At 43.2% G+C, this 16,832-nt stretch overlaps 1 protein-coding gene across 1 annotated transcript in view; it reads right to left on the reverse strand.

Moving 5' to 3' along the window:
- Tmem132c (transmembrane protein 132C) overlaps nucleotides 1-16,832 on the reverse strand; it is a 319,106-nt gene that overhangs the window by 220,537 nt on the left and 81,737 nt on the right. Inside the window, exon 2 of the mRNA XM_045156869.1 lies at nucleotides 7,819-8,707. Within this exon, the coding sequence (XP_045012804.1) occupies nucleotides 7,819-8,707 (889 nt within the window). The remainder of the gene's footprint in view (nucleotides 1-7,818; nucleotides 8,708-16,832) is intronic.

A 16,832-nucleotide genomic window follows, 5' to 3' on the forward strand; every position in this document is an offset into this window, starting at 1 on the left:
GTAATTCCACACACAAATCCTTACCCTCCTTGGGAAAATGAAGCTCTCTCAGTATTCTTGCGAACTCATATCACCTTGTGCATCTGGCTTATGTGGGATCTGGAGAGTTGAACATGGGTCCTCAGGTTTCACAGGCAAGTACCTTAACCACTAAGCAATCTCTCCAGCCTTCTCACAGTATTCTTGCATTGGAAGTCACAGCAGCATTTGTCCCTGAAAGATTTCTTCCCTCATTCATCCCTTTTAGTTATGGGTTTGGACATGCTGAGAACACATCACATCATGGCTGGCTGGGATCTTTTTCACTTATTTATTAGAATATGCTGGGATTATGTCATAGTTGTCCTTATTACAGAGGCTGTGCCTTACCTACCAGTCAGACCAGGGCAGATCCCCTCCGTCAGCTGCACCCACATCATCTCCCCACTACCCTCAACTCAGGTGCTAGCACTGTTTTCCTGTTCAGTGGTCCTACCTCTCTGCAAAGCAAGGCTATGGGGCCCTGGGTACTGGGCATGGAATGGCCTTAGCTCTCCAGGAGGACTATCTGCACAAATCACTACATTTTGTTGTACAAAAGACTCACCTCTTGGGATAGATGTTCCAAAGGCTCCATTATTAACCCTGCCACACAAGCTCACACCGCAGAGCACACAGCAAACCATCTGCCGCTTCTTTTTTTTTATTAAAATTTTTTTGTTTATTTATTTATATGAGAGAGATCAAAAGTGAAAGAGGCGGGGGGGGGGGGAAGAGTGGGTGCACCAGGGCCTCCAGCCATTGCAAATGAATTCCAGACACATGCGTCCCCTTGTGCATCTGGCTAATGTGGGTCCTGGGGAATCGAGCCTCGGACCGGGGTCCTTAGGCTTCACAGGCAAGTGTTTAACCGCTAAGCCATCTCTCCAGCCCCATCTTCTGCTTCTTGAGGCCCATCAGAAGACCCAGAAGAATGACCCTGAAAGGACATAAAGGTTACTAGTTTCCTTCTGTAGAGTGTTGGCTTCTGTTCAGTTGGGCCATCTTTCAAGGGCCACTCTGTTATGCTAATTGACAGAGTTTGAGAAATCCAGAAACACATGAATACAAAGGAACAGGTAAAACTTATTTCTCCTCTTTCTCCATTATCTCTGAGGGGTCATATGTGTCTGTGTGTACAATATGCATGCGTATGCATATGTGTGTTCATGTGTGTGGGTGTGCACGTATGTGGAGGCCAAAGATTAACATTGAATGTCTTCTTCAATCACTTTCCACTTCATTCTTTAATACAGTCTCTCTTTGAACATGGAGCTCACTGATTCACCTATACTAGCTAGCCAGCAAGCACTAGGGATCCTCCTGTCTCCTCTCCAGCACTGAGATTACAGATGTGCACCATGATGCTTGGCTTTTTAAGTGAGTGCCGAAGAGCCAAACTTAGGTCTCCACACCTGTGCAACAAGTGCTTTACTCACCAAGCCATCTTACCAGCCCCTTATCTCTGAGAATTTTTGATCCTCAATATTTAATTGATTGTGCTGAGTTGGAGGTTTAGCATTTTGTGGAGTTGGGAGTAAAAAGCCTATTTATTTATTTGGTTACAAATGGCTGAGTTTTCCTTCTTGCATTCTGTTTCAGTCACATTGGCTTCTCTGTTCCTGCAATACTTCAAACTGTCTCAGAGCCTTTGCATAAGTCACTCCCCCAAGACTATGCCTGATTTATATACTACTTCCTCTGCAAGGCCTGCTTTATTTAAAATGCATTCTCAGCACTTGTCTTTCCTCTTCATAGTTCATTATTCTCTCACTTACTTATCACAGTACAACATATTTACTTTCTTATTTGGGTTATGGTTATCTTACCCCAGTAGATCAAAAGCCCCACTCAGGTGTTATAATTTGCTTCACTGCTACAGAACAGTGCCTCGGAAACAGGCTCAATAAATATTTATGGAGCAAAGATTTACTGAATGAAAAGAAACATTACAACCATAGTGAAAATGTGAAAGCAAAGTTTTGTTATGTTTGGCATTCTGTTCATCAAAGGAAAGTACATGTGAATATATAAATAATGAAAATAGTGCATAGAGCAATGCCTTAAATTTCTGGCCAAAAAAGAAGGCTTGAAGACTGTAATCTTTCTTTGGTCCAAAGAGCAAGATGTTGGTAGCTCTTCTCAAGATGCTAGGGAGTGGAGACCCAAGACCCTGCAGAGTTAAGCTGGATCACATTGTGCACAGTGGGTGCACAGTGATTAGCATCCAATGCACATGGCTGCTCCCAGCACGAGGAAGCACAGAGCCTTTCTGTCAGTCCAGAGGGTTTGACACTCAGAAAGTGGGCTTCATGTAGGATGGAGCTTCTGGACCAGATAGTTTTAAAGATTTTGAAGGGTCTTTAAGACATTGCTTAGCTTAAGGTAACTAGTGTGTTCAAATGCCTGTTGAGTTCCTAATAAGTACAACATTCAGAAAGCAGGTCCTGTGGTCTCCAGGCTGTCGTAATGGTGGTCATCTGCTGTGGCTGCTTTTCAGTCTGTATTCTCAATGAGCAAATGGCCAGTGGAGTGTGATGGAAGCTTGCACATACCATTGCTGAAACAGAAATATCACACTATCCAGAGTCTGGCAAGGCACTCCTGCACAGGAAGAAAGGCCTTTGTATTCCCTGTGCTAGGTACACAGGTCCTAGTGGACACCTGAAGTAAATTGGACAGTATCTACAGGAACTATATATTGCAACCCAACTTCTTCCTCTTTGCAAATGTCCTCAGTCACATATAACTAAATGAGATAATGTACCTTAAAACTTAACTTCTGACACAGTATTACATGTAGATTAGTTAGTAACATCAATTCCCAAGCCTTGAAGTTGACGTGTAGAATACTTGAGGTGTTCTCATTAGAGGAAGATGGATGAAAGTACACAAGAAAACACTATATTATTTTTTATAATTTCTTATGAGTGTATCGTAAAACAGAACCTTGTAAGAGGTTGAGTTGAAAGAATAAAGAAATTTAGAAAGAGAATTCCATTTGATAAACTGCCAGAATGGATCATTTGGGCAATACTAAATACTAACACCACAGAGTATCCATATTGCCCATGGTCCCCCTTTAAATAGCGGAGTTTGTCTTTAGAATAAGAGCAGGTACCTTCAAGAGAGGTCTTTAGACAACCTGTTTGTTCTTTGTCATTGGGTTCTGAATAGAGGCATAAGTACTTTGATGTGTTTGAGGCCTTTCCAACTTAGAGTTCATGATGAAAAATCTCTTTGTAGTGCAGGAGATCAAAACAAAACATGTGACTAGGTAAGGGAATAGAAGGAGGGGATCCTCCCACATGGATCCAATTTACTGATTTATGATTAGAAAGACAGGAGGCAGGGAATGTGGCTGCCACATTTGAGCATAGGAAGTAATACCATTCATGTGATGGAGGAGACCTCTAATCACATTCAAAAGCAACAGAAAATATTGAGTCCCACGTCTTCTATCAATGTCATCACTCTGAAAGCTCCTACTTTATAGATAGACAATTACTTTATTATTTTATTTTATTATTATTTATTTGTGTGTACATGGGTGTATACATGCCACTATGCATGTGTACAGGACAGAGACAACCTGGGGTGTTTCTCCTCTCTTTCCACTTTCTTTTGAGACAGTACCTCCCTTGTTGCTCTGTCGCTGCTGCTTGTGAGCGTCTTCTAGATTCTCCTAGGTTTGCCTCCCTGTGCTGCAAGCACAGGTGAATGTGCTACTTTGTATCTGGCTTCATGTAGGCACTAAGGATTGAACCAAGTTCCACAGGCATATTTACCTGCTGAGCCATCTCCCCAGCCCAAACAATACCTTTTTAACAAAACCATGGTGACATGGCAAGTAACACAGCTTCGCAGGCCAACATGGGAGCTAGAAGCACATCATCTTTAACTGTTAAAGGAGAACTCAATGCTTAGTGACATGTTCATGGACATTTACAACACCATGTTAGCAATACTCAGTATTTCATGTGCCAGACACTATTATAAGACCTCACATATAAATACTAGTCCATGGAATCCTCACACATCTATAGAGGTGACTAATGTAATTGGATGTATTTTTATTTATTTATTTATTTATACATTTGGTTTTTCAAGGTAGGGTCTCACTCTAGCCCAGACTGACCTGAAATTCACTATGGAGTCTCAGGGTGGCCTCAAACTCATGGCAATCCTCCTATCTCTGCCTCCTGAGTGCTGGGATTAAAAGTGTGTACCACCACACATGCCTTGGATGTATTTTTAATATTAGGCACTTGAGGTAGGCAGAGGCACAGGAAGTTTGCCCAAAGTCACACAGACTACATAGAAGGGGTTGGGCTAGAATTAAGGTCAGCTGTTGGCAGGACTAGTGTTCTTCACCACCACATGTGGCTTTTGGGATGGACAAACCAGACCAATGCTACTCTAGTTGAATGGACAGTAGGGAGCAAGCATCATTTTGCAGCCCAACCTTTTTGGGCTTTAGATCCAGCTGTCTTGTCTCAGACTCACTCCTATAGACAACAGAGACTATACCATTTGAACAGGAAAGGCCAGCTCATGTGAGTGAGAGGATAATGGCACCATGACATGTTATAATTTCTTAGTCAAGCTATCATTCCTTGTCCTGTCCCTAGTCCCTAAAGCCAAAAATACATATGTTTAATTTATTCACACATGACCTTAAATCAACAGGCAAAATAAAGTGCCAGAAGTTAAACTCATAACTCCCAGATTCCTCCCCGAGCCAGTGGGAAATGAATCAGACCCTTTATCTGAATCTTGGATATCCTGGCCTCACATCTGTAAGGTAACAATACTTTCACTCATCACATTTATGCTACTGGTGAAGGATGTCCTATGTGGTTCCTACATTGGTTGAGAGTGCAACTGTGAGGGGATTTTCTGTATGAAGGGACTGTGAAGCCTGTAAGCAACATCAGATGCCACAGCATCTTTGAAAGACTTCATTAGTTCCCAAAAGAAGTGGGAAATGAGTATCTACAAAGTCAGTCCAGTTAAGAATGATAAATAAAGGCTTAGAATGTAGCTCAGTGGTAGAGTGCCAGGTTAGTATCCATGAGGCCCTGGATTCATTCCCTAGCACCACACAAAAAAGAGTATTTTGACAAGACAGAAACTTCAGGAAAGAATTATTTGAATCTAAGGGACTAAGGAATACCTTAGGAATGTTTTGAAACTTTTGAATTCTTTACGTAACACGAAAGGCAAAACTTAAAAATAATCATCTTTATAATCATACTACCAAAATTAAACAAAAGTAAAATATGGCATAACATTCTGTTTTGCAAACATTTTTTAATCAACTCATCTAGCATATGACTGTTTATTTTATAAAGAATCAAAAATTCATAACCTATCTTTCTTAAAAAATTTATAAAACCTTAATTTGATTATCTTTATCTATAATCTTTCTTTTCCTTTAAAAATAGTTATTTATTTATTTATAAGACAGATAGGGAAGAGAGAATGAGAATGCCAAGGCCTCCAGCCACTGCCAATGAACTCCAAATGCATGTGCTACTATGCATCTGGCTTTACATGGGTACAGGGAAATTGAACTCTGGTTGTTAAGTCTTAAAGGATAAACCATATCCCCAGCCACTTTCTTTTCTTCTTAATAAAATTTAATGCATTTGTATGTGTGTGCATGCATGTTAGTGTGTGCAAAGGTACACGTGTGTGTGTGCACATAGGTGTGCATGTATGTGGAGATCAGAGGATAACCACAGATACCATCCTCAGGAATGCTATCGACCTCCTTTAAGACATCGCATCTTATTGGCCTGGAGCTCGCCAGTTAGGCTAGATTTACCAATGAGCCCAAGGAATCCTCCTGTTTTCACCTCTCCACTGCTGGGATTACAAGTGTGTGCCACAATACCAGCATTTTCATGTGGGTTCTGGGGATCAAACTTGGGTCATTATGCTTGCAAGGAAAGTACTTTATCCACTAAACCATCTGCCCAGCTTATAACCTTTATTTTTCAGACAAACATTTTTGAACAAGTATTTTTCATTACTATGAAATACCTGTGCACATGTGAGAAAGATCTACTTTGAGTGGCTTTCTCCCAGTTACGAGAGAAAGTACCTGCTCCTGTACCAGGTCTAGATTCCTCACAGTGACAGCTCAGCCCCACGAATGTTTCGTGAACAAGTCCGGATTCCTCATAGTGACAGCCCAGCCTCATGAATGTTTCCTGAACAGGTCTGGATTCCTCACACTGACAGCTCAGCCCCATGAATGCTTCATGAACAGGTCTGGATTCCTCACAGTGACAGCCAAGCCTCCTGAATGTTTCCTGAACCAGGTCTGGATTCCTCACAGTGACAGCTCAGCCCCATGAATGTTTCCTGAACAGGTCTGGATTCCTCACAGTGATAGCCCAGCCCCATGAATGTTTCCTGAACAGGTCTGGATTCTTCACAGTGACAGCTCAGTGCCATGAATGCTTCCTGAACCTGGTCTAGATTCCTCACAGTGACAGCTCAGCCCCATGAATGCCTCCTGAACCAAGTCTAGATTCCTCACAATAACAGCTAAGCCCCATGAATGACTCCTGAACCAGGTGTGGATTCCTCACAGTGACAGCTCAGCCCCATGAATGCTTCCTGAACCAGGTCTAGATTCCTCAGAGTGACAGCTCAGCCCAATAAATATTTTGCTGGGGACTCTATGCTGAGCTAGCAGGTGTGATGGTATTTCAAGGGTTTTCTTGCTATGAGATTGAACATCTCTGCTGACTGCTTTCCATAGGTGTGTCCTTTAAATATCATTCAGCTTTCCAGAAGCATGAACTACCTAACCACCAACTGGAAACATTTATGTTTTTGCTTATATATGTGTACTGTGGTATGTGTCTGTTGTGTATGCATGGGCATGTGCCCTTGCAGCAGCTTATATACTTTCCTGTGGCAGGGGCACACCCTTGTAGTGGTTGGAGCAGAACATCAGATGCCCTGCTCTGTTCTCTTCTACCTCTAGTTCTCATGTTGAGCCGGAGTCTCTTACTGGTATTGGAGCTTGCTGTTTTTCAAAAGCCCAGGAGATTCCCTGGTGTCTGCTTCCCTTTGTGTAACTGGGGTTGCAGGAGCACATGGTGATGTCCCCAGCTGTGTATGTGGGTTCTGGAGATTCAAGCTCAGGCAGTTTCAGGTCACCCTGGAGCCTTCTCTGCATCCTGATGGAAAACATGTATCCACCAAATGAACCACACTCTTGTCATGTTATGGTGCAAGGCTCTTCACAAACACACCCAAAGGAGCCATTATAGACCCAAGGCCCTTTTTTAGGGCCTTCAAATGTTTACTTTCTTCACACAACCTCCATGGCAGATATGCAAACAAAGCCAAAGAAAAGATATGCCTCTTTCCAATCTGTTGGGCATTGCTCCTGCACAACTCCCTTCTAACTTTCCCTCCATTCCAAACAACACACATGGCCCTTGAGGCTGGAGAAATTGCTTAGTGGTCAAGGCACTTATCTACAAAGCCTAAGTTTCATTCCTCCTTAGTGGTCAAGTCCTTGAGGAAGTGAGAATTCCTGTGACTTTAGGGGTCAGGGCCCTCAGGCAATGATGATTCCTATGACATTAGGGGTCAGGGCCCTCAGGAAGTGATGTTTCCTGCAACTTTAGGGGTTAGGCCCCTCAGGAAGTGATGATTCTTGCGACATTAGAGGTCAGGTCCCTCAGGAAGTGATAATTCCTGTGACTCTCATGCTTAGCATTTGGCTTTACCCTAGATATGCCAACACTTTCCAGAGCCAGCCCAGGTACCTACCTCAAGATGAAAAGGTCCACAGTGGAGTTGCTGGAGATAGTGACATAAGCAGTGACTATGTCCCCTTGCTTGACAGGCCTTGAGGGCAGCCAGATGACCACATCGTTATCTAGCCGCAGCTCATTGAGCTGGATGCTGTCCTGGGTGCGGTGAAGGGTGACTCTGCCAATCATCTGTAGGTGAGATGTCCTGTCCTCCTGTCCATCCTTCCCTGGACGAATGGCATTGTCCTTCCTAATATCACCCTCTGCACAGTCCCCTTGTTCATCCCATGGCTGGACAGTGTAGTAGAGCTCTACTGAACTCCCCTCTGGTTGTTCTGCGAGCCTCCTCCGCCCACTTGCCAATGATGGGAGACTGAACCAGCTGGGTGGCAGCTCCAGTTTAGCCACGCATAGCCCCAGGGTCCCACCCAGCTGGCAGCTGCCCCGCGCCTCCCTAGTCTCACGGAAGGCAAAGACCCGCAGGCAAGGCAAGCTCTCGGCTACTCTATGTTCATCCCAGTCTCTGCCCACGATGTGGAAGAGAACCTGCACTTTGGGCTGGCTCAGGTAGACCTTCTTCTGGAGGATGTAGGCCTTCAGCCTCCAATCAAAAGGAAACCTATTGGTCGGGCCTAAAAAGTTTGGGTTCAACACCAAGTCCAGAGGTACAACTTTTTCTGCAGAGTAAGGTCCATAGCTGGCATTCAATAGCGGGGGCTGCTTGGCCTTGTGGGTGAAGAAGGATTCCACCTTGGAATGTAGGCTGGCATTCCGCAGGGGGTCCGGGTTGGCTTCTTTTAAGAAGAATGAGGTCTCTGCTCTGAGGATATGAAAGCTCACCGGCAGGTATGGAGGCAGTGAAGAAAATCTCTGGATGTTGTCTGTGACCCCATGACCTTCTATCACTGAAAGAGAGAAAAAGCAAAGAAAGATGATCATTAGCCGGCTCCTCTGAGACTGAAAGCAACTTAAAACTGAAGTCCATCCATGTGGCCAGAACTGTTAAAGCCCTTCCACAATCATCCAGTTTCTCTGAGAGGCCCAAAATTAGTTATACCAGGTTTAAATATGTATGACTGGAGGTCTGAAGAGTAAGTCAGTGCATCATGGTGATTTCATGCAGGCCAAGGTAACACAGAGTTGGCAAGTCACCTGTGAGATATAACTCACCTTAGTTGAAATTACATTTAAAGCCACTGGCACATGAGTAGAAAAACCAGACCTTCCTCAGAATACAGCAGTACTCTACTAAGAAACTTCAGAACATGAAGGTTTAGTTTGGGACAATAGTGGCATCTCAAATTTTGAAGTCTGAAAACAGACTTTTATGGGCATGCGTTTATGTATATGTTGATATATGTATTGTGTACATGCACATGTGTCTGCATTTTTATGTGTGTGTGTACATGTGTGCAGGTAAAAATGCATATGTGTGTGCATGACTGTGGAAACCAGATGCTGACTTAGAATGTCTTTCCCAATCACTCTCTACCTTATTTTATTGGGATACAGCGTTTCTCCTTTGAACCCAGAGTTTGAAAATTCTGTAGATATTGCTAACGGGTTGTCCCAAGGACTCCCAGGCTCTTTTTCCTGAGTTCTAGGATTATAGGCTTGTTATCACACCCACCCAGCATTTATGTGTGTACAAGGGATCTGAACTCAGGTCCTTATGCTTGCACAGCAAGCACTTTACCTGTGGAGCCATGTCCCTGGCCCTGAAAATAAAGACTTCAATGAATGTTCCTGGATAGCCACTTGGATAAAAGATAAATGTAAATATGTATGACTATGACTGAACCTCAAGTGGACTGGTGATTTATTTAAATAGTAAAATCCAAGTCATTAAATGGTAGAGATCTGTATCCTGTGACTAAAAATCTAAATGAATTTAAATATGATAAGTTTGTTCATATAATTAAAAAACATATTACAAAAATACCAAAAAAAAATCAAAAGAATAGTAGCAATCTGCGAGAAAATGTTTTAAACCTATAAATAACAGGCAAAAGACTGATGTCCCTCATGTAGGCAGCTCCGGCCATACCAGGGGGGAGAAATAACAAAACTGAGGGAGAAATGGGAAAACAAGAACAAGTGATTCACTAAAATATATATTAAAATAGCTCCTGAAAGACCACAAATTGAAAGGATTCACATATCCAATTTCTCATCTATTTGTGAGGTACACAGCACACCAGTGGCAAGACCACAGGCAGAAGAAAATGGTCGTCACTGCTGAGGGTGGGCACAGTACATACACCTGGCTGGCTCTTCTGGAAGAGAAGTTGGCCATGTCTAATGACATGATGAGGTCTTTTCCTTTTCCTCAGCATCCCACTTCTATTCATCCAACATGAAGAGCAGCTCAGGCAATTCAACAATATAAATGCCCATGATCGCTCACAACATCCTTGCTTTTAAATTTGAAATGTTCTTACAATGATATCATGTTAACGAAGACACCAGCATGCTCACTGTATAGTGACATGATAAGTTACGGTACAGATGCATGCCAGGATTCTATGAACTGCAAAAGAGAGGACACTAGATCTGTGCAAACCAGTGTAGAGAGACTTTCATGGTGTTCTGCTGAGTTGAAAACACAATATGTATGCATGTAATATATATATTTGCATGTATATACACATATATATATATCTCCATTGCATAAGAAAATAGGAAGATAGTGAACTATATATGTGTGCTCATTCATGTAAAATACACATACAAATGAATCAAGGTTTATGAGATTGGTTATCAGCAAGTTATGGGGGAAAGGCATAAAGGAAGAGAGCTGAGGATGTGGAGAAAGAATGATGGGAGACCAGAGTTCTTTGTACACCTCTGAATTTTGAAATCATGTTAATATTTTATACATTATTAACAATCATAACAATAAAATGAATAAACCCCCAAACTGACTACAATGTGGATATGAATACCACACTGAAGGGGCTGTGTGGAAGGGCTAGTCTAAATAGTGTTGGACATATATTTTTACTATGAATTAAAAATTAAAGACAAAAAGAATCACAAATAAATTCTGCATTATAGTGAGAAAATTTGATTTGGATAGAAAATGGCTTAGAAGTTGAAAATATTCTCTGTGTGGCAAAGGACTAAACAGTAAGAAATGGTTGTGGATGGGGGTGGGTCAGGATTCTCCCTGCTGAGGAAGTGGTACAGGGACAGAAAGGTAGGAAGCTAAAATGGAACCTGGGGTGAATTATAATGGGTCTGGAGACATAAGTATGAACTCAGGGTTTGATAGATAGATAACAGATAAATGGTAATAGAAAAATAGATAATATGATAGACAAATAATTGATAGAATGACAGATATAATTGACCAGTGAGCAGATAATAAAATGGTAGACAATGGAGAGAAGTATGGATGGATGGGTGGATACAATGACACATAGATGACAAAATGATAGAGAGGTGGATACATAGAATGTGAGCAAGATATCCTAGGTCTCTCTTATTACCCTCATCTATCACTTAAGAATTTTCCTGTTTATCTGCCAGGAAAACAGCAACAAGAGAAATACTTTTCTCCATATTGTTCACAGCCCCTGAGTAAGCACACCACCGTGTAAGTGCCTCTACATACTTCAGGTACCTTTGTCCACTTGGTAGAGTTTAGTTTAGTTTAATCAACAACAAAGACACTGAACTACTGTTGATCATCTTTCTTTAGAACTGGGGAAAGTCTCATTATTAGTCAAGATAACAATAGTAAGAGACTGCCTGTCATTAGAAGGAGCCCTTTACCAAAGGCACAGGAAACTCTGGCCACTTAAGGTGGTTCAGCCCATCCATGGCTGCATGGGCTGGTACTTCAGTGCTTGCATTAGGCCCTCTCATCTATTCAGATCAGGCATTGCTAAGTGCTTACTCACAGGCTCAGCTCTGCCTACAAATATGTTTTGTTCAGCCCACAGTATTTTACAAGATTGCTCTATTTTTAAAAGTTGAGAAATCTCTGGGTATATAGCTTTCTTCCAAACATAGCAAGAACTGAATGCAGTGAGTCTTTGCTAGCACCTAGCAACAAGGGAGACACTGATGAGTATCTGAATACTAGCTGTTGTCTAATACTCAGCCACTGACATTCAAGGCAGTTGCCTGCCTGACCCTCAGGTGGACTTGACCTTAGGTTCAGCATCATTAGTCAGTGAAGTCCATGTCTACTGGTGCTAGTCATGCTAAGGCAGGAAAAGGGACACATCTCCTCAGGTGCTCCTCCATCCATTCCTGACAACAGCAGCAGCAGACTAGCAGGGTGTTAGCTGTTGGGGCATGCCCTCTCTGAGATCCTCACGGGCTTGACTTCTAGTGTTGAGATACTTATAACAAACTCAGGACCCAAGGACTTAAACTCAGTTACAAATGTAGGGTTGGGGAGATGGCTTAGTGGATAAAGTGCTTGTGGTGCAAGTAGGAGTATCTGAGTCCAGATCTTCAAGACCAATTAAAGCCAGATGATGTAGCAGGTGTCTGCAATGCTAGCACACTTACAGTAAGGAGGGAGGCAGAGACCTCAGACTAACGAGCCCAGAAGCTTGCAGGCCCGCTAGTGTGGTGCATGCAGCAGTGAAAGAGAGAACCCACCTCTAACAAGGTGGAAGGCAAGGATTAACACTCAAGATATACTCCAACCTGTGCACACATGCCATGGAACAAATGTGTTCTCACTGATGAATGCCAGAAAACTCTGCAAAAAACCAAGCAAGCCGACTTCCTTGTCCTGGTCTTTCAACACCTGAGGGAACCTAAATGAGTCTGTTTCATAAGTGAGAGAAGTCAGGGGTCCTGTCTCTTTCCCCATCTCTCTACCCTTCCCTCCAACTGCTGTGTGCACTCTGTGAGCATGTGGACACCTTCCCTCAGCTCTCCTCTGGAAGCGTCCTTAATTCCTGCCCAGAGGGGCACTGGCAAGTAGATCAAAGTTGCTTTTGGTTGTACAGCAAGATGAACTTGGGCTGTCAAGATGTCTCTTCAAAGAAATAACACCCTTTCCTGTTCCTAGCCAAAGGCCCAGGGCTGAGGTCACCAATAACAAGGGCACCTTCATCTCTCTCTAGGTTTGATGACAGCTTCCAGTTTAACCCACTCATCTCTGCAACTTCAAACGCTCAAGAGCCCCACTGACCGTTATTCTATGAAGAGTCCTTGCAAGTGTCATTGACTATTTTGCAATGTGTCATAGTTTGTAAAACCTGATGGGTTAACTGCCACATCTCCTGCTTTTTATTAGCTTCATCCATAAAAGCTCTTAAGATTTGTAGCAGGGAGATTTAGAGACATGTGTGTTTGGGGCAGAAAACGGGGCAGGTCCTTGCAGATGAAACACAGCAGGTCTGCAAGGCCCCAGGTGCTTCAGCAGCAAAAGGGCTGCCAGTTTTCTCACCATACTTCACTTCCTTCTCAGGACAGGGTCTTTTTCCTCGTTTTTGTGTGTGTATGTTCATGTGTATACATGTGTGTGTGCAGATACATGGGTACACATGTATGCAGTCCAGAGAGCAACCTCAGGTGCTGTTCCTCTCAGGTATTTTTCATTAATTTTTGAGACAGCATCTCTCACTGCCTTGGAGATCATCAATTAGTCCACACCGGCTGGTAGCAAGCCCCAGGAATCCTGGTGTCTCTACCTCCCCAGTACTGGAAGTACCAGTATGCACTGCATGTCCGGCATTTTTATGTGTGTTCTGGGGACTGAACTCAGGTCTTCATGTTTGTAAGGCAAGCACTCTACTAGCTACAGTTTTTGCCCTGACCTACTCTTTTATTTTAAATTTATTTTATTTTCTCTCTATTTATTTGAGAGTGACAGACAGAGAGAGAAAGAGGCAGAAGGAGAGAGAGAGAGAGAGAGAGAGAGAGAGAGAGAGAGAGAGAGAGAGAGAGAGAGGGAGAGAGAGGGAGAATGGATGCACCAGGGCTTCAAGCCACTGCAAACGAACTCCAGATGCATGCACCCCTTATGCATCTGGCTAACGTGGGTCCTGGGGAATCGAGCCTTGAACAGGGGTCCTTAGGCTTCTTAGGCAAGGGCTTAACCAGTCAGCCATCTCTCCAGCCCTGACCTACTCTTTTTTAAAACATAAAACATGTTTAACAATGAACCTTGGCTTCTGAATCAATGTCAAGTTTAGTCCCTGCAAAATGAAAGTGGAGCAGCCTTCTCCCTCCTGAAAGTGCTTCCATTATAAGTTCTTCCAATTCATGAGACTGAACTTGAGACCAGGAAATTGTGAGGGACCGAGGTCTCAGGCAGTGGCTAATGGCATACAGTTTGGCCATGGAGAGATTCACTTTGAATCCATTCACCAGCTATGATTACTGAGTATTTTGTTACACTTTGTTTTTTTTTTTGGTGGGGGGGTTGAGATAGAGTCTCAATCTAGCTCATGATGACCTGGAATTCACTGTGTAGTCTCATGGTGGCCTTGAACTCATGGCAATCCTCCTACCTCTGCCTCCCAAGTGCTGAGATTAAAGGTGTGTGCCACCATGCCCGGCTCCCGTGTTACATTCTGCATGCTTCAGTTTCTATAAATAGGCAGAGGTGTGGACAGATGTAGACACAATGACAGTACCTGCGGTAGCAGTTGCATGATGACCTCATTCTGTGCCCACAGTCTTTGTGTGTGATTCTATAGTTCTCTCTTCATGAGTAGTGGCTGGGAGATACCTTAGTGGTTAAAAGTACTTTTGCCCAAGTCCAACAACTGAAGTTCAGAACCTCAGTGCCTACATAAAGCCAAACTCACAGTTGCACATGTGTCTATGATCCCAGTGCACCTTCAGCAAGTAGGGAAGCCAGAAAGCTCATGGGCCAGCTAGTTTGACCTTCACAGCAAAAAAATAAAATAAAATAAAAATAAAAATAAAAAATAAGGGAGATCCTATTTCAAACAGGGAAGAAGGAGAGGAACAACACTCAAGGTTGTCCTTGAATTTCCATATGTTTACCATGGCACATACGCAGAACACACACACACACACACACACACACACACACACACACACACACACAGAGAGAGAGAGAGAGAGAGAGAGACATAGAGAGAGAGAAATGGAGCTAGGATCTGAATCGCTAAATCTGTACTGGCCTTGGGTTTGCTTTAACAGCAACAGCAGCACTTGCAGAGGTAATGGAAACCAAGGGTAAGCCCATATCACCAGAAACACTGTGAGCTCACACAGTCATTTTAGGTATTGAAACCTCCAACAGAACAAGTCTAGGGTCACCTGATAGAGGACAAAGAACACTGAAGTAAATGGAGTCATCTTAGCCAAGGCCACATCAGCCAGTTCACAGCCAATCCCTAAGCCACCGAGGCAGTAAGACTCTGTGGTCCAACCTCACCAAGGACAGTAACCTCAAGACCCAGGAGGCACTGCTCACAATTACCCTCCAACCTTTGGAGTGTTTCTCATGAAGCTCCTCTGTAAGGAAGATCCACAATTATCAAGAAATGGCTATGTCCTTAGTAGGGTAGTACATCCTTCAGAATTAAGAACTAACTTAACAACCTCTTTACAAATACCCTACAAGAATCTGCACATATAGACGAAGAAACTGAGAAAATGTGTTCCCAAGAAATCTCTCGTGTAAGGGACATAACTGAAATTCATGTCCAGCTGGCTAGTGCCAGAGGCTCTTATCCAGTGGCCCACAAGATCCTGTCTGCTCGCTACGTTGCCAGCATATGAAAGTTTGATGACATGACACTTAGAAATGTCTTAGCAAGGGTCTGGCTCATAGTAATGTTCAAATAAGGTTGTTTATCATAGCTATTGCTTTCTTATCTTAAAAAGGATAGGTGAGGAATGGAGAGATGGCTTAGCAGTGAAGGTGCTTGCCTGCAAAACCTAAGGACCAGGTTCAATTCTCCAGATCCCATGTAAGCCAGATGCACAGAGTGGTGCATGCATCTGGAGTCCATTTGCAGTGGCTAGCATGCCCATTCATTCCCTCTCTCTCTTTTCCTCCCTCCCTCTTCCTCTCTGTCTCTAAAAAATATTTAAAATAATGATAGGTGAAATTGAACTGTATCTTGTTCTTCCACATCTGTAGGGTTCAGTGAGGGCTGTTTGCCTGATGAATTCCCATTATGGCCCCAGTTCCAAATTCCTCTCTTCAAAGAAGCATTCCTAGTTAGCCATGCTGGGTCATGTGACCCTCTCATTTCCCCATATAATGCAATCCTTCCTTCTTTCTTTTTGTTTTTACCAGGTTAGCCTTGAACTCTCTATGTAGCCAAGAATGACCTTGAACTCCTGACCCTCCTTCTTTTACTTCTCAAGTGCCAGCATTACAAGTGTGTAATTACCACCAAGCCTGGGATCAAACCCAGGATTTCATGCATGCTAGGCAAGTACTCTACCAAGTGAGCTTGTAGAGCATTCTTGGTAGAGAATGCACCATTCTTGTAGAACTTCTGAAAGAGCTGCATTTTGTACTTATGTGTATCCACTCTTGATTAACAATTGCCTCTACTAATAGATTGGCAGCTTACACACTGGAAGTTTCAGAAATGTGTGAAGTTTGATCAGTGGGCTCAGATCTTCAGCTTGCAAGGTGGGAAAGAAGTGACTTTACACACACAGCAGGAAGGGGTGCAATGAAGGAAAGTGTCAACATCATCACTAGGGAAGCAGATATTCCCTTGTGTGATTGGAGAGTGAGTCAGTGTCCATGGCATACAGGTACTGTGGTGGTTTGATTCAGGTGTCCCCCATAAACTTAGGTGTTCTGAATGCTAGCTCCCCAGCTGATGGATATTTGGGAATTAATGCCTCCTGGAGGGAGTGTATTATTGGGGGCAGGCTTATGGTCTTTATAGCCAATTTCCCCATGCCAGTGTTTGGCACACCCTCCTGTTGCTGTGGTCCATCTTCTGTTGGCCAGGGGGTGATGTCCATCCTCTGCTCATGCCATCGTTTTCCCCTGCCATCGTGGAGCTTCCCCTCGAGCCTGTAAGCCAAATAAACCTCTTTTTCCCAGAAGCTGCT

Source organism: Jaculus jaculus, chromosome 8 (genome assembly GCF_020740685.1).
Source record: "Jaculus jaculus isolate mJacJac1 chromosome 8, mJacJac1.mat.Y.cur, whole genome shotgun sequence".
In the NCBI taxonomy this organism is placed as follows: domain Eukaryota; kingdom Metazoa; phylum Chordata; class Mammalia; order Rodentia; family Dipodidae; genus Jaculus; species Jaculus jaculus.